The sequence below is a fragment of the Balaenoptera borealis genome, assembly GCF_965194805.1.
Source record: "Balaenoptera borealis genome assembly, chromosome: 3".
Lineage (NCBI taxonomy): Eukaryota > Metazoa > Chordata > Mammalia > Artiodactyla > Balaenopteridae > Balaenoptera > Balaenoptera borealis.
The window spans coordinates 39,867,620-39,893,045 of NC_138866.1; the positions used below are offsets into that span (position 1 = coordinate 39,867,620).

General features: G+C 35.5%; 1 protein-coding gene across 7 annotated transcripts in view; it reads right to left on the reverse strand.

Moving 5' to 3' along the window:
* SLC38A6 (solute carrier family 38 member 6) overlaps positions 1-25,426 on the reverse strand; it is an 80,714-nt gene that overhangs the window by 15,261 nt on the left and 40,027 nt on the right. For 4 of the 7 annotated variants that reach the window (XM_082386615.1, XM_082386616.1, XM_082386621.1 and 1 more), the window contains exons 7-16: positions 21,846-21,928; positions 21,316-21,374; positions 12,905-12,970; positions 12,590-12,643; positions 10,529-10,608; positions 10,082-10,182; positions 4,604-4,728; positions 3,304-3,448; positions 3,103-3,197; positions 2,881-2,914 (exon numbers count right to left, since the gene is read on the reverse strand). In XM_082386615.1, the coding sequence (XP_082242741.1) occupies positions 2,881-2,914; positions 3,103-3,197; positions 3,304-3,448; positions 4,604-4,728; positions 10,082-10,182; positions 10,529-10,608; positions 12,590-12,643; positions 12,905-12,970; positions 21,316-21,374; positions 21,846-21,928 (842 nt within the window). Of the gene's footprint in view, positions 1-1,976; positions 2,111-2,153; positions 2,915-3,102; positions 3,198-3,303; positions 3,449-4,603; positions 4,729-10,081; positions 10,183-10,528; positions 10,609-12,589; positions 12,644-12,904; positions 12,971-21,315; positions 21,375-21,845; positions 21,929-25,426 lie in introns of those variants that run through there. The other 3 variants (XM_082386617.1, XM_082386619.1, XM_082386618.1) reach the window with 3 other exon arrangements.

The window sequence follows — 25,426 nt, forward strand, 5'->3', positions numbered from 1 at the left end:
AGGAGTACTTGAACAAGGTTTTATTTGAAATCCTGTTGAAGGGGGCACTGCTTTTACCAGTCATCTTACTAGCTTCCTCCAAACTCATAGGGAAAGTTATGACTCCAAACAGGCAACTAGATAAGGCAGAATATTAAAGTAAAATAAAAATAAACACCTCTCCAAATAATTTCTCTTGATATTAACTAAGTTTCGTGCGGGCGTTCAATAGGTTTGCCAAACCTCCCATGATCCCATCCCATGAGCAGGTGACAAATGTATTAATTGATGCCCACCTGTCATCACACTTAACATCTGCCCCAGGAGGCAGCCTTGCATCTGTTGCAGATTTAGGGCTATTTTGGTATTAATGGAGTTAGATTTATTTTAGCAGCTGAACACCTATTTGTATTTGGATCTATAATTTCCCATAGAAATGTGGGAAAGCACTAAAAAGAATGCACATGGGGCCAGTTCTCCTGTGAGTGAAGGCTAGAAAAAGACTCTAAACATATTAGTTGTGCAAGATGGAAGATGAAGAAATTCCATGTCCTTGTCTGAAAGCAACTTCATTTTACAGGTCTAGATGAAGGGATGGGGGAAAAAGGGGGATAAACATCTAATTTATTAAGAGTGCCTGTTTTGGTCTGCACCTAATTTATGCAAGGTCATTTAATCCTCTCAACACAACCCTGTATAATTGGTATTAACTCCATTTAATACCTATGTGAAAGTAGAGGTTTAGAGAGGTTAAGTGGTTTGCCTAAATTCACTGAGATTTTCATCTAAGTCTTTCTAACCCCCAAACTTGGACCTTTTCCATTACACTATGCTGATCTCCAGTTGCCAAAGAGGAAACTAAACTCAGTTGTCAATTTTTCAGCCCATTTCCTAAGTGGAAAGCAAGGGGGCACCTGCAAAAGTGTGTATTTCCATACATGCAAATTGGCACTTTGCATGCAATTCTCTACTTTACATGTGCGCAGGGGTAGGATTACATTTTTACTGATACACCCTGGCTTTGGTAGGCTGCTAACAAGGTGCCCTTTACAAGAATACCCCCTGGGGCAGTAGGGCAGGGAGGCACCTAGCTGCTGGTTTCCAACCAGGAATAAGCCACATCAATGAGAAGACTGGAACGATCTATAACCTCCAAACAAAGTATGATATAAATCATCAATATTTGTCTCTGTTAGCCAAGTAGAAAGTCACATGTTTTAGTGACAAATGAGAAAGCTCAGAGAACTTTCAAATCCACAGCCAATCATCACAGCTCTATCTCATACTGCGTGACAGAGGAAAATCACAAAAGTTTCTTAGTCAGGATTTGGAGTCAGGGCAAAATACCAAGTGGAATAATCCAACAGTTTTGTTATTGGTGACTGATGTTGACATTAACCTACGAACTAAAATTCAATTTTGTATATAAACAATATACTGATTTCTTTAAAAACAAACAAAAAATTGTCTCAATATATTTAATAACATTAAAAATTTCTCTGTGAAAGATGTTGTTAAGAGAATGAAAAGGCAACTCACAGACTGGGAGAAAATCTTTGTGAAACACATATCTGATAAAGGATTGGTGTCTAAAATATACAAAGAAGGCTTAAAACTCAACAATGTAAAAACAACCCAATTTTAAAAATCTGAACCTCACCAAAGAAAATATACAGATGGCAAATAAACATGTGAAAAGATGCTCAACATCATATGTCAATAGGGAAATGCAAATTAAAACAACAATGAGATACAACTGCACACCCATTAGAATGGCAAAAATCCGAAACACTGACAACACCCAATGTCGGCAAGGATGTGAAACAACAGGAACTCTCACACATTGCTGGCAGGACTGCACAACGTTACAGCCACTTTGGAAGGCAGTTGGGCAGTTTCTTATAAGACTAAATATTCTACCATACCACGCAGCAATTGCTAAAAAATAGTCTTTGGTATTAACCCAAATAAGCTGAAAATTTCTGTCCACACAAAAGTCTGCATACAAATGTTTGTAGCAGCTTTATTCACAAATGACAAAATTTGGAAGCAAACAAGAGGTCATTCAACAGGTGAATGGAAAAACAAACTGTGGTACATCCATACAATGGAATACTGTCAGTGAAACAAACTGTGGCACATCCATACAATGGAATATTGTCGGTGAAACAAACTGTGGTACATCCATACAATGGAATATTGTCAGTGATTAAAAACAAAGAGCTATCAAGCTATGGAAAGACACGTAGAAAACTTAAATGCACATTGCTAAGTGAAAGAAGCCAGCCCGAAAGGTTAGATACTATATGATTCCACCAAATGACATTTTAGAAAAGGCTCTTGGGGAATGCTCATGGTTTTTATGGAGACAGTAAAAAGATCAGTGGTTGCATCAAAAGTGAACCCTACTGTAAACTATGAACTTCAGTTAAAAGTAATGTATCAAAGTTGGCTCATCAAGTATAACAAATGTACTTCACTAATGCAAGATGTTAGTAATGTGGGACACTATGGGTGTGCTGGAATGAGGGAATATATGAGAACTCTCTGTACTTTCTGTTCAATTACTTCTGTAAACGTTAAAACTACCCTAAAAAATAAAGTCTGTTAATTAAAAAAAAAAACACAAACAAAAGATGCTCAACATATTCAAGAGCATTTTGAGTTTCTTATTTTGATTAAAACTGCTATGTCTACTTTCCCCTACCGACTCCTGTTTTGTTCTGCTTTTCTGTCAATGTTTGCAAAAATGTTAACCCATATAAAGAGGATTCATCCAAGGTGCCTTCCAGAATAATTCCTTTTTGCATTTGGAGGTAAATTATTCAGCAAAAGACGTGGGAAAATATTTCTTTCACTTATTAATCCAATTAAAAATAATGAGTGCTAAACTAAAATTACCAACCAAAATACCAAAGATGAGCAAAACAAACGCCTGTGGAAATAAGGAAAAAAGATAAAGAACAATTAGAGCATTATTTTAAACCTTCACCTGCTCCAATAATGTACATTATAGTTCAAAATACATTAACTTTCGTGATGTAGGTAAAATACTTAATTATAAAATGACAAGTTATTTCTTAAAATAAGATTCTTAAAAGAAACAAACAAAAATCAACCTACCCCAAACTTTTTCCATGAGAGAAAATCCTCTCTGCTCAGTTTAAGATAAAACAGTCCCGGGAACACAAAAATCAAACACGTTGATGTACTGGAACCTTAAAGTGGGGAGGAAAAGAAAAGAATATTGCCAGATTCAGATGTGAGACTGGATGACAATTTAATCTATTTTAGAAAATGGAATTTTTGAAATAGAAAACTTACCAACTACACCAAATACATTCCTAATGTCAGGAACATATATCGCAAGTAAAACAATGATAATATTGAGTGCTACAGTGATCAAAGAATGGCGAATCCACGAGAATGGAAAATTGGAGAAAAACATCATCATTAAAGCTTTCCTTGCCTGTATAACAGAAAAAGATTTAAGCAAAGAGGAGGTATCAAAGCCAAACTACTTGCTTAGGGAAACACACGTATGGTACAGTTACCATGATGTTCTTGCTCTCTAAACCATTTAGATTCCAAAAATATGGCATAAACTATTACTGTAAGGTATTTATTGCATATAAACTGAGAAATATACCTATCTGTGTGAGCTTCATAAAAACTGTTTTGGTTTTATTCTTGAAAAAATTTTCACATGCAATTTCTTTCGGTTGTATAATTTTCAAAATTACCAACAATAACACTTTGTGAAGAAATCACAGAGTATCATTTTCATGAAATTCAACAGATAAAAGAACAAATGGTTTAAAACAGAAAAAGAAGTCATGCCATGATAAAGAAATACCATTTGCTGTTTTATGTTATATTATCTGTTTCACAGCATGTAAATGTGAAAACTAGTTCATGATGCTCTCCACTGCTAAGGCGGCCAACAGGCAGTCACGTCCCACAAGCGTTTACCCAGCCCCCGCTGCACTCCTGGCACTGCGGTCCCCACAGGGAGAAGGCCCCAGTCTTAAGGAGCTCCCCGTTCAGGGGCTCAAGTCGTCCACTAGAAGCATCTGTACCCAAAGCCTATGATTCCATTCTCCCAGAAATTCTCAAGAGTCTTACATATGGCAACTAAATGCCGAGTGATGATCTGCTGTGCCCCTTAAACTATAACTCTAGAGCAAATAAAATCTGTGACTAAGATTAGACTAGAACGTCTATGTGAAAATAAATTTCCAATAAACTAGAAGGAGCTTATTTTTGCTGACTTGACTTTTTCCTCTTCACGCACATTCTTTTGAAAACAGAATACAGAATTAAAGGGGGAAAAAAAAAACCCAAAAAACTTTAGAAGAACGATAGTCTCTAAATTGGAAACAATGCTGTGGGAGAGCGTAAATCTAAACTAAATCTGAAAAAGCACAAATTAGTTTAGCGGTTCACTGTTATTTTTGTGCTTTCATGGGGCCATAGGCAAGTATGAGGTCTTTGATCAATTACTGGACAAATTAATAAGATATACAAGACTAGATGTGATTCAAACATTCTAGTCTGTAAAGAATTAGTGTCGCCATATTAGGGAGCTGCTACACCAAGCAACAAAACCTTTAAGAGTACTTACAGGGAAGTGGATTAGAGGGACTGTCAAAAGCACAGCAAATAGTATGCATAACTTCACAGTCATGACGACAACATCATGTGGCAAGTATTTACTATAACCTTGTAGTAATTCTGACGCCACACTGTCTGCAAATTTAAAAAACAATAATAAGGATCACATTATAAACTACTAAGATGTTAATAACAGTAACATTATTTTCCTTTGCACAAACGGATCTTAACAGATTTTGGATTCCCAGTACCAAATCCATCTCTGGCCTTTTTCCTATCCTATGAAACACAGAGACATTAAGTAAATATCTTCTGGAAACCTACAGTGTTTTCTTTTAATGAAACTAGAAATTGGCCCAGGCAGAATCTCTAAAATTATGACAATGAATATACATTTAAGAAAATCTCTTTAGAACTTTTCCATAATCTGAAGGTTTTGAACAACACTTATTTTATAAAGTGCTTTCATGTATACTACTGAATTTGGTCCTTATGATAACAATATAAGATAGGTAGCTAGGCTAAAAATTATTAACTGACTTGTCCAAGATCATACAGTACAAAGGGGCAGAGCTGGCAGAGCTGTACTCCCAAATTTTTTTGATGCCAAAGCCTTTCCTTAATATTGCAATGTTTTCTAGGATCTTATAGTTTTGTGCATGTTACCTGCTTCATCAACATTTCATCTATAGATTCATCTTTCATAAAAGAGAATGCAGTGTTAGGGTAATGGCTTCCTTAGCAAGCCAGTGTGGTAGTCAGTGACAGAATCTGAACAAGCTGACCATGCTTTGCTCTCTGGTGTTCTTCTATCCTCACGTCTTCCTCACTCCAAGCCAGAGGAGGGCTATTAAGAGTGAGAGTTCTCAAGAACACTCCATATCACTGCCTTGTAGGGAAAGATGAGCTTGTACTTAGAATAGAATTGTGGTTTTTTTGTTGTTGTTCTTTGTTTTTGTTTTTTTTTAATTTGAGACCATACGGTTTGGAAAAGTCACTTTGGAGAAAATAAGAAGACAAATCAAATACACCTCTGTTTTCAAATACCTTAAAATTTAAAGGGGAGATAAGATGAAGACACACACATATAATAGAAAGTGTGTAAACACAGACACACTTAAGTGGAAGAAGAAGGTCTAAACAAAGAGCTATGGTGATTCTGAACAGGGAAAGATAACTATGGCTTTGGGATGAACGTGAACGAAATCCAGGAAGACTTGAGAAGAGTCATCATGATAGAGTGAGCAGCAGGAGAGTAGAGGGGCTTGAATTCTGTGATCAAACAGACTAAGATTCAAATCCTACTCTTACTAGCAACTTAACTTCTCTGAGTCTCTTGGTTTTTACATTTGTAAAATGGGGACAATAATATATTGACCTACAGAGTTACTGAGAACATGACATGAGTTAATGTATGTGTGCTGACATTCAAAGATGTGGGGAAGAAATTCTCTCTGGTAGCAATACGCATCCAAGAAAATGAGCAGCCCAATAGCACTTCAGAGGCTGAAAGACTGTGCGGTAGAGCAAAGAGAGTAGTGGGTGATAAGGCTGGAAATGCATTTAAGACCAGTAACAGAGCTCTTCGTAGGGTCTGGACTCAATCTGGTAGGCCACAGAGATGCAATGACTTCTGAAGAACAGTGCATTATGATCTGAACTAAGCAGGAAGGCAGATTGGAAGAAAAAGAGGCCCAAAACAGGAATAACAGTTAGAAGGATACTGTCATAACCACTGAGAGGTAATGAGAATTTGAACTAGATTAGTAATGATGGAAATGGGATAGAAACTAATTGTTGAAAGTATCAAAGACATACTTGATATAACGTGGGACTAATGGAACAAGTAAGAGATTAAGAAGAGCCAGGAAAGCTGGATTCTAGTCCCAAATATGTGAGATACTTGTGACTCTTTTGAAAAATATAGCAAACTATTTTATTTCCATTTTCTGAATCATAAAAATGAGCTATTAACACTTACTGCTTAAGAACTTTGTAGACTTTTAAAATGGTCTGGTTATTATGCAACATTTGGGTATTGGCCTGGTTTACCAGAGGAACACTTTTTATTCCTCACCTTATAATCCTTTAACATCTGTAATCAGAGCCAATATTATTAATCTAGGTACATACTTATTGGTCCCTTTAATCTGATAAAATTTAGATATTAACTAAGCCTTGAGAGCACTGAATGAAAGGATCCCAAGCAGCTCCAGAAGCCTGAAGAACTAGATTTATTACAAATTCAAAATACCGGTTACATGTCTACTTTCTACTTTCCCAAGACAAAAACCTTTTTCCTGAGCCAGTCAATTCTGTGTTCTTAGCTGAGCCTTACGCAAGGGATAGAGTACAACACAATTCTCTGCATTCAGACAAATCTCTACAAATCTCAGGAAGAACCTGATGGTGATCTCTGCAAGTTATATATTCTATTGAAGTCAGGAGGCTGTCCTGTTTAATACACACTGTCAAACAGGGGATGAAGTTTATAAAGATTATCACAGAGTAACAGAAAGATCACTGGATTAATATTCTGGAGACATACCACTAATTGTGAGACAGGTCACTTCACCTCTTGGACTTAAGCTACTCATCTATAAAATGAGTTGAAGGTGTTAATTTGTGACAAGCCCTTCTGATAAGGTCTCAAGCTCTTCTGATAAGGTCTCAAGCTCAATCAGCAATTTCTTTCTGTAAGACTGACAGCTACTGCTATTCCAATAGAAATATACTGTAAAAGACTTTCAACCCAAAAAAGAAACACTGTGAATAGCAAATCAATATCTGAATCTTCTTCTGTCTTTGGAGAAGGAACTACTTTTATATCATTCTTTCTTTCCTTCTATCTATCTATCTATCACCTACCTACCAGCCTACCATGTGATTTTCTTAGATCTGTATTTCTCCATTACATAAAGCGTGGATATTCTGAAGAATCTGCATCAGTGGAAAAGGGTTAAGTCAGAGACAACAGCTTTACTTGATAACCAGGAAAATCTCTGTGTAGGAAACATTTCACGTACATGATGAAAATATTTAGCCTCTGTGTTCAGGCAAAAATAGATACATAGATAGATAGATAGATAGATAGATAGATAGATAGATAGATAGATATGCCTGGAGCTTAAGTGAGCCAGGTTTTTCCAAAAGTTCACTTTGCGAAAAACTTGGAATGAAGGGAATTTGGATTCTGTGGCATAATTCCGGAGGAGGCAGCACAGTAATAAAGGCATTGACTCTGGAGAGAATCAGAATTGGATTCAAATCCCAACTCGTTATTCATTAGCTGCAGGTACTGGCCAAAGTGCGCAACCTATCTGAACCTATATCTTGCAGAGTCGTCATAAGGACTGAGTTAGGCAATGTATATAATAAAACACCTGGCACGTACAGAATAAATGTTAGCTCAATAAATGCATTAGCATCCATCCTTCCTCCACTTCCCTTTCCATCTAAGCTTTCTTATAATTTAACACAGCTCCTAACATCTCGTGGTAATATTTTTGCAACTACTTTTCAGCTGTCCTGGAAATTGGTAGGCCATCTGAGGTTTCTTCCAGATAGCTCTATTGATCCGTAGGGAAGAAAAGGAGGTCCATTTTTTGGACTTTTTCTCAATTTTGGAAGATCCTTAAATATATCCCTAAATAGTATTTGTGCCAGGTGACAATTTCAATTTATAAAAATATACAGCTATTCCACTAAGTTTTTGCTGAATCCCAACGAAGACCCTGCTGTAGTATCTCATTGTTATAGAAAAGTATCACTGTGCTCAACTCTGTACAAAAACAAACGTAACAACCAAAAATAGAGTTTATGTATTTCAAGAATTTTATTTCCTTAACAATGATCAAAAAAGTTTAACAATCTGCTTTAACTTTCATTGTAGTGTATCCATGCTCATGTTGGAAGTAGGAAGTAACGCTCTTCCGGATGGTGTGTACAGATCTCTACCACTCTTATTCAACATAGTACAAAAATGCAAGAGCAGATTTAGATTCATCAATCGCCTTTATTACTGTTGAAATGACATAGAGTTAGCAAGAAAAGGACTATATAGAGCAATTATAATTTTCTCACATACTGAAAAGTCTAAGATAATACACTGATAATAATATACCGAAAAGTTACCATATTTAAATTAAGTTCCATTAATGACAGTAAGAAGAGAAGTACAGTGCTGAAAAAAGAGCACCTGAAATTATGAAATAATTGCAATAATAATGATAACAGTAATGATAATACACCACCAGCAGTAGCTCTCCTTTGTGGAAGACTGCTGTGTGCCAGATACTGTAACAGGCATTTTACATATAACTTATTTCCTCTTCAATATAACTCTATACAATTATCCCTGTGTTACAGATTAGGAGGTGAAGATAGTACAAGGTGAAGTACCCTGGTTCAAGGCCACACAGCTAGTTAGAGCACAGTGGTTTTTTGAATCATATTTGTTGGGTTTCAAAATCCATACTCTTTCCACTGGGCTTAGGAAAGGTAGTTATGCAAGTAAATGTCCAAAAACTTGTCAGACTTGAAAAAACTCTGGAAGGTAAGCAAAGCACCATCACAAGCCATCGTGAATGTCTAAAACCTGAAACACATGCACAAGGCCACCGACCGTGAAATCAGAGTCAGAACAGCTAAATATCACAAAAGTAATAATTGCCATCTACCTGGAGCGTTGTTATAGGGGCATTCATAAACTGAAAAGTGTATTCAAGGATTTGACAAATTAAGTGCAGTTTGTTATAATGTGTTTGTTTGCAAATTAAACAAGTGTGCTTGCAAATTTAACAAGAGAGCTTACAATTTTTTTTCTTGTTCTAGACTTTTAAGTTTTATTTTTTCTTGAGGTTCTTACCAGAAGAGAAAAAAACTCACCAAGCACATAACTTTTCAAAAGTAAATAAAAGAAAATTTTACTTTTATTTTATGAATTTAAAAGAATCCTTTAAAAATTTAGAGAGAAAGTTCATGGCAAAGCACAGAACACACACTGCAGAACTGTGTGAATTAAATCTAAAGGCAGAGGTCTCTGACATAAGGGTACAACTATAGTCCAAGTAAAACCCTTTCCTTTCTCAACTTGTTCTTTTGCAATTAAGATGACTGATTCTCTCAACCTCCCAAACTGCTGAACTAGAGTCTAACATATTGAATTCTCAATTAAAAAAAAAAAAAATCATTATTGCACTTTTTTTTTTTCTCGTAGAAAGACTTCAGTGTTTCTAAGCCCGAGATTTTACTTGGGTGTTTAAGAAAATTTTCATATGAAGTTATCAATCTTGAATTTGATCCACCTTTTTAAGAGAAAGAAAATCAGTTCTTTAAGGCCTGTAGAGCCACCACAGTGGTGCACTGAATTCTGGCAGCCTGAACAAATTAACTTGCTAATGAAAGGCAGAAACAAAGTCCATATTCAGGTGTGAGATCAACTACAGAACAATTTATTTTGTCATCTATAATGAAATAATATACTTACCATAAAAAGTGAGGTACCCAAAGAGTGCAGATATAAAATAAATGAGAAAACTTAAAGCAATTGCTGTATTGGTTACATTCTGCATCCTTTTCTTAGAAGGTCTAAAAGAAAAAAATGGTAAAATTAGAATCTGTGATCTGAATTATATCTAAATAGATAAATATCTCCCAAGCTATTCAAAAGGATTCCTTAATCACTCAAGACCTAGTTCTCTAATAACTACACACTAGAATTCTTGATTTGAAATTACTGCACAAAGGATTATGCTTCAAAGAAACATTCTCAACTTAGAACTAAGCCTTGGTTGTTTTGTTTTGTTTTAAACTAACACCTACAATCCAGTGGTGGGAGGGAAGGATTCACAGAGGAGAATGTTATTCAATCTGAAAGTCCTAGAAGTAAAAAGACATACTAACACATTTTAAATATTCCAGGATTCTATAGTACCTTTGAAGTTCACAGTATATGGGCAATATTGAGGTGTGGCAGAGAAATGAAAAAGCCATGGTTGGTATGGCATAAGCACTCTGAAAAAAAAATTTTTTAAAGATGAAATTATTAAATGCTATTCTGTTGAAACCACTACTTCATTTGACAATAAAATCAGTTCTCCAAAAAAAAAAAAAATCAATTTAGTTAAATTTCTTTCATGTTTCATGAATCACCTGTTTATAAAATGAGGTTTTTTTTTTTTTTTTAAATGAGACACACAATTATGGTCCCCAGTAAATATTTTACTTGATAACTGTATTGCCCACACTAGCCAAAATATTTCTTGGCTGCTTCCACACCATGTTGGTTTTACTACAATCACTGCTGCTTCTATATTATATCAGTAAGATAAAAATAATTAAGGTAAGATAAATAACATTTAGGTAAGATGAAAAATAATAACATTTTAGAAATGAGCTTATTGTAATTCTCAGTCTTTCCTAATGCATGTATTAGGAAACTCAAATACATCTTATTACCCTGAACAGCAATAATAGTTAATGCTTTTGAACCTTCTTTCACCAACTCAATTCAAGTACCAACTTAATCTAAGAGAATACTGAATATATTAATCACATCTTAGCATCTATAACTAGGGTCTCTTTTGATGGGAATGAACATGATTTATTCTAGACCAACAAATTCATACAGATCCACTGGACTATATGAACAAAAGTTGTTGTTTTTTTAAAATTAGAATAGTTAAGAACCAGAGAAAGTTACAAAGCAAACAAAAGTTACCATCTAAATGAAAACACTGTCTTTACAAAATAGATGGTGATGATTTACTTTCTCTTTTCTACTCTAAAAAAATTTCTCCTTAACTAACTTAAGGCTCTTCAGCAAAAGAAGTTCCAGATGACTGTAGATCTATCTTCAGACACAAGGCCTCCTAAAATATCGTAAGAGAGCTGGCAGGAAGGAAAGCTGTAGCATTTCCCAAGGCTAGATTAGGAGAATGAAATTCAATTCACAAATTCTCTTTCATATACTGCTCAGTTTCCTGGCTTGTCAATTACCCTACCTAAATCTTTAAGGCACTGGAGGCCTTTACCATGTAAAAGATGTGGTAACCTCCCTTGTGGGGCCAGAGAGACATTTCTCATTTAAAAACTGGGGAATAAGGGAGTTCCCTGGTGGCCTAGTGGTTAGGATTCCAGGCTTTCATTACTGTGGCCCGGGTTCAATCCCTGGTTGGGGAACTGAGATCCCGTAAGCTGCAAGGCACGGCCAAAAACAAAACAAGACAACAACGAAAAAGAACTCTGGGGAATAAAAAGGAAAATTTTGCATGGAGGAGTTATCACACTAAAATGCTACACTAATAGAGTTATACATGAGTAGTGGGGATTCTAGTATCTGGGACCTGCATTTTAGCAGAATCAAAAAGTGTACATGAAGAAACCTGCAGCAACAAGGAACACATGGAGCTCTTCTAGAATGGTAAAGTAGAGATCATTCAGATCAGTTTCTTGTCTCCTCTGCTGATGCTCAGGGGCTCTTGCAGGCATTTCAAATATCCTAGGCCTCTCAGAGGAGGCAAGGGGGACTTGGTCCTTCTGCTTCTGCTACAGGCATCATAAATTTCAACTTTGGAATGTCAGCCAGAAGACGCATTGGCAGCGCTCAACTGCTGGTCCAAGGATGAGGCTGTCTAGCCACAGACCAAGGTTCTACTCACAGGGGAGGAGTTTTTGATATAATTGGCTATTTAGCTTTACAAGTCCAGAGGGCAACAGGAAGTCTGTATGCACAGAGGACCTTATTGGCCAGACCAGACATTCAGTAAATCTGTTCTCTTAGGCAGTGGCCCATTTAAAACAGGCTCCATTTAAAGGCGTGCCAAAAAAAAGGTGGCTGTTTCATAATGGGCCACCTTCTGGTAAGCAACCCTATACTGAGCACTTTCATGAAAATTAATTAGTTACAGGTAAAAGACCTAAGAGACCCTGTTACACAAATCTCTTAAACTTGAAATGTGAAAAAACTATAAGTATCTGTTAATAACTTACACACCTCTTTGGAGAAATGAAAGAGCTTTGGTTTACAATCATCTGTAGCATTTGAAATCTGTTTAAGAGGATTGAGGGGAAAGAGAGAAACCAACAGTCATTAAAAGTTAGAATACATCAAAAAAAACCAAGATGAATTTATTATTACTGGGCTTTCAAATAAAAATATTTCAAAACAAAGTTCCAAAATGCAATATAGCCATTACTTTTTTATTAATTAGGAAAAAAATCCTTATTAGTCATATTTTATTTTTCTTTTTAGCTTAAAATAAAAAGGAAGAAACTGAAAAAAAAAACCAAACAAAAACAAAACAATTACCTGGGAGTATTGCTCTACAGAATTTAATGTCAGAGGACAAGGGATGGACCATTTTTTGATTATTATCTGTAAGAATAAGTAGGATCAGATGATTTCTTACCAAATTCATGACAAGAAATTGATTTCAAATAGGTCAGTATTATTTCAATTAATCTAACACCATACCAAATAATATGCTAACTAATAAAAGATTCTTTGTTCATGTCATTTCCCTAGATAGAATGGGGCCATCATCTGACATGGGCAACTATGGTGGGAGAGCATGGGGGGCTGCATAGTTGTTTGGTGGAGATCTCCCTCACTGAAGACTGAGAGCTTTCAAAACTCCAATAGTATCAAGGCATTAAAAGAAAATCCAACTCAGAATGCGAACATGATGTTTTTAGTGACAATAGTGCAAGAATATGGCTATCTGTGGACCTGGCATCAGTAGCAGACAGAGAAATATTAATAGCAGTTTTGGAAATGGTCACAGGTAGATGCAAAGGGGGAGGCTCAGGGATTTCTGATGTATGAGCACTGGCCCTCCTTGCTTTTTTCAGACTTATATCACTTTTGGTGAATGTGGATGAAGGTGGCAAAGAATAAGAGCACAAAGCTACGGAACTAGACCTGGTAAAAATGAATTTTTTAAAAAATTAAAAGAAATCCAGAGGGCTGCTATTTCCCAGAAACAGTCAATGAAAATGTTTCAGGATTTTACTCTTAATTGTGGCCATCCTGTTCCTAGACCTACAGTTGAGTTGGTCAACATTACCACTGTTGTAGTTGCTTCAGGGCACTTAATTACTCTGTAAATACTTGCTCTAGGCTGAAACCCAGCATACAAAAGGGCAAGGGAGAATAAAGGAAGCATCTGTCCTTTGCAGAAGACCAGTAAGTAAATATTATACTATTCCTATTCGGTATTTATCTAGTTTTAGATTTTAACTAATTCAATCAAAATTTTACATAGTGATAAAACAAACCCAAGGAAAACATATACTTTTAGGATTAAATTAATGAGTCAACTAAAAAATTACTCTTATTTAAAACCCTCACCAAGAGAAAAAAAAGAACTGTAAGGATAAACTGGGCAAGTTGCTTTGATATTTCTAGGTAAGTTTTCAATACGGAATAAAACTAAATGGTCAACTTACCAAAAGGAAAGAAAAAACAAAATCAAAAGCAATAATCTCACCATATTTTTTTTCTGATATGTTTGCCCAAAAAGGATGAGGATGGGGTGGGGCAGAAGCAAAGTTGTTACTGGTCTCTCTCTCCAGCCCTGCTCCAAATTCAGCATCTCACATTTCCCCCTGACTAACAGTGGAGGTGGCAGCAGCAACAAACATTTACATTGTGTACCAGGTAGTTTGATAAGGTCGGTATGTGAGCTACCTCATTTTATCAGCTGTTATTACGAGACTTGCAAACCCCAATATTTCAAAACAGTGCTCCAAAATGCAAGAAAATGATTATTTTTTTATTAATTAGAAAATATCATTAGCAGCCTGATTTTATATTAACATAAAATTCAGTTACTACAGCTAATTTCTCTGCAGAGACCCATCTCAAGCCCAAGTGACGTCCTATAAAGCAGAAGTACAGAAGAGGAATGGAAGATACCTGACAACAAAGGGTAACAGGGAGTCCTTGCTCAAGTTGAAGGCAGAACACAGTAAGAAGATAAACCCAGGGGTCAGAAAGAAAGACAAAGGGAAAAAGAAGATTAAGCATTAAAAATACTTGTTCACTTGCACAGGAGGCCCTTCCCTCTTCTCTCTGCTCCAAGTCATTCCCATCTTTCAAGCCTCAGCTCAAGTTTTATTTCCTTCCACATCCTTCTTTATTCTACCTGTTGGTGATCCTTCTCTCCTCTCAACTCTTATGTCACTCCTATTTTGAAGCAAATAAATCAGTACTTAATTATGTATTGACTATATTGTTCTCTATTTTTTTTCTGATAAATTTATCTTATTTCCCTGACTAGAATGGCAGATCCTTAAGGGTGGTGTCCTGATTAATCTCCCACAACTCTAATGCCTACCATAGTGCTCAGCAGAAGGAAATCCAAATCTAATCAAAATCGATTCATATAGTTCTCTATTTTCATTACTGACTTATTAAAATATTACTTCAAATATTAGTATTAGAATACTAACCTGTACTCGACAGAACTTTTAGAAAGAATAGAAATTCATTTTTGTTCAAGAATGGACCAAAAAAGGTACCATCATGCTGAGCCACTGCTAAAATAAAATTTATTTTTAAAATTTTAGGTATTTCAGCAGGGCCAAAAATTTATGTCAAAAACTTATAAGCAAAATAAGGATCTGGGACAATAGATAAGAGTATAGGTTTTGATTTGCACTGTTTGGAGAGTATAATTTAAGAAAATAATAGTTTTCTGGACTGATTTTTTAAAATGTAATATAAATGCTATACAGATTTATTGATACAAACACATACTGATAAAAATAATCAGTGAAAAAACGGTGCAATGGAAAAAAAATAATCAATGAAAAAATTGGAATCCATCAAAAAAAATTGGGGTTAATATATACATGTTTTCCTTAACCACTGTGTATTTTTAAACCTAATACTTAGAAAGCCTAAAATAAATTCAGGCATACCTCATTTTATTGTGCTTTACTTTACTGCACTTCACAGATACTGTGTTTTTTAATGGATTGAAGGTTTGTGGCAGCCCTGCATTGAGCAAGGTTATGGGCACCATTTTTCCAAGAGCATTTGCTCACTTCGTGTCTCTGTGTCACATTTTGGTAATTCTCAAAATATTTCAAACTTCTTCATTACTATCATATTTGTTATAGTGACTGATGATCTGTGATCTTTGACGTAACTATTGTAATTATTTTGGGGTGCCATGAACTATGCCCATATAAGATGGCGAACCTAATTCATAGATGCTGTGTGTGCTCTGACTGCTTCACTGACTGGCAGTTCTCGTCTCCCTCCCTCTCCTCAGGCCTCCCTATTCCCTGAGACACAACAATATTGAAATTAGGCCAATTTATAACCCTACCATGGCCTCTAACTGCTCAACTACAAGGAAGAGTTGCACATCTCTCACTTTAAATCAAAAGCTAGAAATGATTAAGCTCAGTGAGGAAGGCATGTTGAAAACTGAGATAAGCTGAAAGCTAGCCCTCTTGTACCAGACTGTTAGCCAAGTTGTGGATGCAAAGGAAAAGTTCCTGAAGGAAATGAAAAGTGCTACTCCAGTGAACACACAAATGATAAAAAAGGAGAAACAGCTTTACTGCTGATATGGAGAAAGTTTTAACGATCTGGATAGAAAATCAAACCAGCCACAACATTCCCTTAAGCCAAAGCCAAATCCAGAGCAAGGCCCTAACTCTCTTCAATTCTATGAAGAGTGAGAGAGGTGAGGAAGCTGCAGAAGAAAAGTCTGAAGCTAGCAGAGGTTGGTTCAATGCGGTTCAAGGAAAGAAGCCGTCTCCATAACATAGAAGTGCAAGGTGAAGCAGCAAGTGCTCATGTAGAAGCTGCAGCAAATTATCCAGGAGTTCTAGCTAAGATCATTAATGAAGGTGACTACACTAAACAACAGATTTTCAATATAGACCAAACAGCCTTCTATTGGAAGAAGATGCCATTTAGGACTTTCATAGCTAGAGAGGAGAAGTCAATGCCTGGTTTCAAAGCTTCAAAGGACAGCTTGACTCTCTTGTTAGGAGCTAATGCAGCTGGGGACTTTAAGTAGAATACAATGCTAATTTACCATTCCCCAAATCCTAGGACCCTTAAGAATTATGCTAAATCTACTCTGCCTGTGCTCTATAAATGGAACAACAAAGCTTTGATGACAACACATCTGTTTATTATTTTAAGCCCACTGTTGAGAACTACTGCTCAGAAAAAAAGACTCCTTTCAAAATACTATTGCTTGGGGACTTCCTTGGTGGTCCAGTGGTAAAGAATCCACCTTCCAATGCAGGGGATGCAGGTTCGATCCCTGGTCAGGGAACTAGGTTACCACATGCCGCGGAGCACCTAAGCCCACGCGCCACAACTACTGAGCTTGCGTGCCTCAACTAGAGAGCCCATGCGCCGCAAACTACAGAGCCCACGCGCTTTCGAGCCCACGTGCCCTGGAACCTGTGTGCCACAACGAGAGAAGAGAAAACCTGCACGCCACAACTAGAGAGAAGCCTGTGTGCTGCAATGAAGAGCCCACGCGCCGCAACGAAAGATGCCTCAACGCATGCCTTAATGAAGATCCCGTGTGCCACAACTAAGACCCAATGCAGCCAAAAATAAAAAATAAAAAAGTTAAAAAAATATATACTATTGCTCATTGACAATGCACCTGGTTACCCTAGAGCTCTGATGGAGATGTGCAACAAGATTCATGTTGTTTTCATGCCTCCTAACACAACATCCATTCTGCAGCCCATGGACTGAGGAGTAATATTGACTTCCAAGTCTTATTCTTTAAGAAACAATTGCATAAGGCTATAGCTGCTGGAGATGGTGATTCCTCTGATGGAGCTGAGCAAAGTAAAATGAAAACCATCTGGAAAGGATTCATCATTCTAGATGCCATTAAGTGCATATGTGATTCATGGGAAGAGATCAAAATATCAACATTAACAGAAGTTTGGGAGAAGTTGATTCCAACCCTCATGGATGACTTTGAGGGGTTCAAGACTTCAGTGGAGGAAGTCACTATAGATGTGGTGGAAAGAGGAAGAGAACTAGAATTAGAAGTGGAGCCTGAAGATGTGACTGAATTGCTGCAATCTCATGACAAAACTTGAATGGGTCCAGAGTTGCTTTTTATGGATGAGCAAAGAAAGTGGTTTCTTGAGATGGAATCTACTCCTGGTGAAGATGCTGTGAAGATTGTTGAGATGAATACAAAGGATTTACAATATTACATAAACTTAATTGATAAAGCAGTGGCAGGGTTTGAAAAGATTGACTCCAATTTTGAAAGAAGTTCTACTGTGGGTAAAGTGCTATCAAGCAGCATTGCATGCTACAGGAAATCATTCATGAAAGGAAGAGCCAATCGATGCAGCAATCTTCACTGTTGTCTTATTTTAAGAAATTGTCACAGCCTCCCCAACCTTTAGCAACCACCACCCTGATCAGTCAGCAGCCGTCAACATCAAGGTAAGACCTTCCACCAGCAAAAAGGATTACAACTCGCTAAAGGCTCAGATGATGATTAGCATTTTTTAGCAAGTTTTTTCTTTTACATTATAGGTTATTGCAAGATATTGAATATAGTTCCCTGTGCCATACAGTAGGTCCTTGTCGTTTACCTATTTTATATATAGTATGTGTATCTGTTAATCTCAAACTCCTAATTTATCCCTCCCCCTCTTTCCCTTTGGTAATCATAAGTTTGTTTTCTATGTCTGTGAGTCTGTTTCTGTTTTGTAAATAAGTTCATTTGTGTCATTTTTTTAGATTTCACATGTAAGTGATATCATATGATCTTTGTCTTTCTCTGTCTGACTTACTTCACTTAGTATGTTAATCTCTAGGTCTATCCATGTTGCTGCAAATGGCATTATTTCATTCTTTTTATGTCTGAGTAAGCGATAAAGTATATTTAAATTAAGGTATGTACATTGTTTTCTTAGACATAATGCTATTGTACACTTAATAGTCTACAGTACAGGGTAAACATAACTTCTATATGCACTGGAAAACCAAAAACTTTGTGTCACTCGCTTTATTACAATACTAGGTTTATTGCAGTGGTCTGGAACCAAACCCGCAATATCTCTGAGGTATGCCTATATGCCAATTAAAAAGAGAATTAAGAAGAAAGTATACAGTGTCTTCACTGTCCCATTGTAGACCAAATTTAAATTGTGCTCCTAGGTAAAATCTGAGCAGACGGTTTGCAAAGCATAATAAATGCAGAATAAGGGTATTATTTCCATATGACAGCTACAGTAGGAATCTGCATCAAATTAAAGAGTATCTGCCATGACAGAAATGAAAACTGTGAAAACTACAATAGACATGCTGTATCAATACATTTTACCTGCTTCAAATTATTGGCTATAAAAACCAAATTACTCCTAACTATGCAATGCTTGTGTGGTCAATTACCTGTGAGGAAAATATTCAATATGTGTACACTGATTCTCTTTCATATCCATATGTTCATTTGCAAATACAGGCCACTCTAAACCATGTAGATGCTTCTCAACAATCAAACTATGATGAAATTATTTGTTGTTTCCCTCTTAATGTGGCACCTAAAAAGTGTGTTTATGGATGTTAAGTAAACTTATTGTGGTAATCATCTCGCAATATATGTAAGTCATCATTATGCTGCACACCTTAAACTTACGCAGCGCTGTTAGTTTATATCTTTATAATGTCAATTATATCTCAGTAAAATAGAAAAAAATCTTTAAAAAAAAGTGTATGTTCAGGCTTCCCTGGTGGCGCAGTGGTTAAGAATCTGCCTGCCAACTCAGGGGACATAGGTTTGAGCCCTGGTCCGGGAAGATCCTACATGCCGTGGAGCAACTAAGCCCATGTGCCACAACTACTGAGCCTGTGCTCTAGAGCCCGCAAGACACAACTACTGAGCTCACGTGCCACAACTACTGAAGCCCGTGCTCCTAGAGCCCATCCCGTGCTCGGCAACAAAAGAAGCCACCGCAACGAAGAGTAGCCCCTGCTCGCCGCAACTAGAGAAAGCCCGCACGCAGCAATGAAGACCCAATGCAGCCAAAAAATTAAAATAAATAAATAAGACCAGTAGGATATTAGAAATGAAAAAAAGAATTATTAGCAATAGATTATTTATTTTTAAAAGTGTATGTTCAATTCACTTACTTGTAAGATACAAGTTGGGCAATTTTTGCAGGGGAGGGCAATGATTTTAATGTTGATAAATTCAACAAATGATTAAATGTAAGCACTGTTAAGTATTTTTAGTTTTAAGAGCATTCATTAAAGTATAAATATTTCTGTACACTGAAACCAGGGTCACTTTCACTTCATCTAAATAATCTAAAGTTGTTTTATCCTTGTATCCCAGAAGATAGTTTAGCCTAAGTTAAATGCATCCTAAATGTTTTGACAGCTTGGAAATCTGGTTCTATATGGTTTAACGAATGATGTGTTGTCTTGCTCTTTTGGATGGCATTTTTCTTTCATTCATTTCTCAATAACAAAGTAGATTTTAAATAAGCTTATGATTTTAAGAGTTTAATCAAGCCATTTAGGTATGTATCTTGGCAAGTTTAAAATGTTTAATCCTACTTAAGGTTTGACAGACTGACTATGGAATAAACTGCTAAGCAAAAAGAAAAAGGATTTTTTTTCCAAAATTTCACACAAAAATACAGTCTTTGGAATGTTAAAATCTGTTTTAGAAGAATTAAAAAGAAATGAGGGGCTTCCGTGGTGGCGCAGTGGTTGAGAATCTGCCTGCCAATATGGGGGACACGGGTTCGAGCCCTGGTCTGGGAAGATCCCACATGCCGCGGAGCAACCGGGCCCGTGAGCCACAATTGCTGAGCCTGCGCGTCTGGAGCCTGTGCTCCGCAGCGGAAGAGGCTGCAATAATGAGAGGCCTGCGCACCGCGATGAGGAGTGGCCCCCGCTTGCCGCAACTAGAGAAAGCCCTCGCACAGAAACAAAGACCCAACACAGCCATAAATAAATAAATAAAAATAAAAAAAAAATAAGAAATTCAAATTCTTTTATGTTTTTAAAAAAATTCTCTTATCTTTATATTAAATTATTTTATAAATATTAGAATAAAGTTTACCATCTGAGAGATATTTTTCCTACGTTATAACAAAAATGAGCTAATTTAAAAAAACATTCCACACGTGAAAAAAAAAGATTTCTTTGCAGCAGGCTTTTCATGAGAGCTTAACCACGCTGAATAAACCAGACCAGATAGAATTCAGGCACTCCAATTCTTACTACATCTCATCGACGGTTAAGCCCCTGAAGCTATGGTTTCGTTAATGGAACAAAGTTTCAAAAATTAAGATGACTAGGACCAAATTGATTTTACGGATTAGAACCAGCCTGATTCTCATGCTTGAGTATCCCCCAAAACACACACATATACACACAATATTGTACAGAAATAAATGGATACATACACCTAGCCAAAGAATTATACTCCATCTAAGGTTTTAACAGAATTAGTATGCTCTCCTCTCTAGTTAACCAGAAGAGAAACTGAATTTGAAATGCTATTCTAGCTAAGCCTCTTCAAAATAGATACAATGAAGGAAACAGTTTTGCAGAATAAAAGTGCTTTTAATAACACGTTGAAATAAAATGGGATACCTTCCCAACACAAAACAGAGTTAAGAGAAAAAAAGACATTAACACAATGAGTTCAATTTTAGTAAGGAGATAAGCAATACACTATATTTTAAACTTACCACAAGAGCAAAGAACACCATAAAGAAAAATGATAAACTACTTGTGTAGCCAAGAAAGCCTGTAAAATAACAGTAAAATAAAAAGCAATTTATAAGGAAAGTGATCCTAACGTGCAGCTAAAGCTATACATCTTGGGCATGTTTTTTATTACAGTGCTTGGTATCTGGGGCTTAGGGCTGAGAATAACAACATTCCAACTATCTGTCACAGATCATTTATGTAGCTCTGTACAGCAGGATTGGAACTGGCTGACCACTAATGGTACACTGTAAGGAAAGGCTGCTCTTTAACGTTCCGTTGTAAAGATTTTATTTTAGTGGAGCAGACAAAATACTACTGCAAACCAAGTAATAGGTTAACTAGGCAGGGCTGAAAGCTGAACAACCTAAAAGTCCAAGTTCAAAATTATTCACAACCACCTTCTGCTGAAAATGTGGTACTATGAAATTTAAAAGCCCCTTAATATTATTTTCTTTCTTTCTTTTTCTTTTCTTCTAAACAAATTATGTCCTCTTCTGTAAAGACTTACCTACTTTAGGAAGAAGTGCGAGAGGGAACACAATGGCAACACAAATGATTATTAGCAGTGTTTCTCCATCAAGATACCAAGACCTATTAGGAAAAAAAGTTCTATTTTAGGCACAGGACTTCAGTGTTTGTGTTTATACACACACACACACTCATACGGTATAACCATTACAACCAACCATTAGGAAAAGCCTACTTCTTTTTGTTAAAATACGTTCTTGTGGGATCCTATTATTCTTGTTAATGAATTCACATTTAAAAATGTATCAAAACAATGAGATGTCATTTTTCAACTACCAAATTAGCAAATATTTTAAAGTAAGATAATAGACAATGTGAGTGAAGTGATGAGATGTACACAAAACTAGTGAAAGTATGAACTGTGTAAATTACCTTTCTGGAAAGCAGTTTGGCAATAGATACTGAGAGCCTTAAAATATTTGACACTTAACAAATGACTATTAAAAATAAGAGAACAATCATCAATAAGAACATTTTTGTAAAAAGATGTTTACTGAAAACATTTAAATAATGAAAATTGGAAACAAACATCTAAGACCATGACAATTTTAAAATAAATTATGAGACTATGGGACAATCATAAAAAAAACATTTTATAAGTATAATAATATACTGAATATATCATAAATATACTTAGTATGATAACAAGTTTGAGGGAAAATATAGATTCATTAAAAATGGAAAGGAACTGCAATATATTGATAGCCATTATCCCTGGGTGGTAGAATGATGGGTACTTTTTCTTCTTTATAGTTTTCCATATTTTTCAAATTTTCAGGAAAGGGCATGAACTACCAGGAGAAAACATATTACATTTTTCATATAAAAGCAATAGAATAATGAACGAGAAAAGGTAGATTAAAAGTGTGATAGTGTATTTGATTATTTAAAAAAAAATGGATGCACATTTAAAAAAAGTCAGAAAGATATACTTAAAATACCAAAAGTGGATATTTCTATGTAGCAGCACGAAGAAATTTTTATTTTATTTACTGGTTACATATACATGGTTTTAATTTTTCAATATAAAAATACATGTGTTGAAGTTTTAAAAAATTAGACAATTTCCCCAAGACTTTAATAGTAAAGACTTTGTTTTAGTACATAAAAATTAAACAATTCATGAGAGAAGTACAACTAGTAAATACACATGAAGAAAAATCCAATCTCTGGCACTAATTAAAGAAATAAATAATAAGGCTATAGAAATTAGATGAGTAAAAATATTTTAAAAAAATATTCAAGGATGTGGAATAATTGGTACTTCATACATTGCTAGTGATCTTGTCAATTAGCATTATCTTTTGGAAAAACATTGATAATATGTACAAAGGACAATAAAAATGTGGTAACCTACTCTAAGAGAATAATCTAAAATATAAAGAATTCTACGTGTATGAAGCTGTGACTACAACATTATTATAATATTAGAAAGTTGAGGTAAAATCCTATATATCTAACAATAGAAAATGTTTATGTCAAAAACAGCACACTCTTTTTTTAAAAAATTTTTATTGGATATATGTATAACTGATTCATTTTGCTGTACACCTGAAACTAACACATTGTAAATCAACTATACTCCAATAAAAATTTTTTTAAAAAAGCACACTCAATGGAATGTTAAGCAGCTTTTGAAAAAAACATTTAGTAAAATGGAAACTACTAATGACAGAAATACAAAATAAATATTATTAACTGTTTGAAAAACGCTTTTTGGGAAAAATTCAAAGGAAATAAAATGATAACAGTGATTAGGTAAGAGATGGTATTATGCATAATTTTTATTTGCTTTCTCTTCTAAATTTTCTGCATTGTAGCTGTCATATTTTTACACTGAAACATATGCATATATACACATGCAAAATGGTAACAAAGTAAAATTCACGCTAATATGAGAGCTGGGAGCATCAAAGACAATAGGTATTACTTTTTCAAGTCATTTGGTAGATGCTCTCAGAATTTCCAGTTGGCTATAATGTATCCTTTCACTACCAGATAGCCAAAGTCTCCCACTGCCTGTTAAATTAAGAAAATGGACAAATTCCTAGAAACATACAGTATACCAAGACTGAATCAGGAAAAACTAAAAAATACGAACAGACCAATAATGAGTAAGAACACTGAATCAGTAATCAAAAACCCACCAACAAAGAAAAGCCCAGGACCCATGGTTTTACTGGTGAATTCTACCAAACGTTTCAAGAAAAATTAATGCCAATACTTCTCAAACTCTTCCCAAAAATTGGAGTGGCGTGAACACTCCCAAACTCATTTTATGAGGCCAGCATACCCTACTATCAAAGCCACATAAGGACACTGCAAAAAAAACAAAACTACAGACCAATAACCCTGGTGAAAATTCTCAACAAAGTATTAGCAAACTGAATTCAACAGCACATTAAAAGGATCATACACTATGATCAAGAGGGATTTATCCATGGGATGCAAGGGTGGATCAACATATGAAAATCAATCAACATGATATAGCACATTAATAGAATGAAAGATAAAAATCATATGATCATCTCAATAGCTGCAAAAAAAAAGCATGTGACAAAATACAATATCCTTTCATGATAAAAACCTTCAACAAATTTGATATAGAGGGAACAAATCTCAATATAATAAAGGCTGTAGGTTGAAAGCTTCTTCTCTAAGATCAGGAACAAGACCGGGGTGCCTACTCTTACCACTCTTATTCAACATAGTACTGGAAGTCCTAGCTAGAGCAATCAGGCAAGAGAAAGAAATAAATGGCATACAAATTGGAAAAGAAGTAAATCTGTCTTTATTTGTGGATATGATCTTATATATAGAACATCCTGAAGACTGCAACCAAAAAACTGTTAGAGCTAATCAACAAATTATGTAAAGTTGAAGGATACAAAATCAATATACAGAAATCAGTTGTGTTTTTTATAAACTAACAAAGAAATATCTGAAAAAGAAATAAACAATCCCATTCACAATATCATGAAAGCAATAAAATACTTATGACTATTTAACGAAGGAAGTGAAAGATTAGTACACTGAAAACTATGAGGCTTAAATGAAAGAAATTGAAGATACAGACAAATGGAAAGATATCCAGTCTGTGTTCATGGATCAGAAGAATCAATAGTGTTAAAATGTCCATACTATCCAGAGCTACCTACAGAGTCAATGCAATCGCTACCAAATTCCAATGACATTATTTCCCAAAATAGAACAATCCTAAAATTTGTATGGAACCACAAAAGACTCCAAATAGCCAAAGCAATCCTGAGAAAGAAAACAAAGCTGACTTCAAACTATACTACAAAGCTTTAGTAATCAAAACAATATAGTACTGGCATAAAAATAGACACACAGACCAACAGAACAGACTAGAGAGCCTAGGAATACCCCCTCCCCACCCCATAAACTGTCAACTAATATTCAACAAAGGATCCAAGAATATTCAGTGGGGAAAGAAGTCTTTTCAGTAAATTGTACTGAGAAAATTGGATAGCCATATACAGAAAAATGAAATCTATCTTACAGCATTCACAAAAATTAACTTGAAATAGATTAAAGACT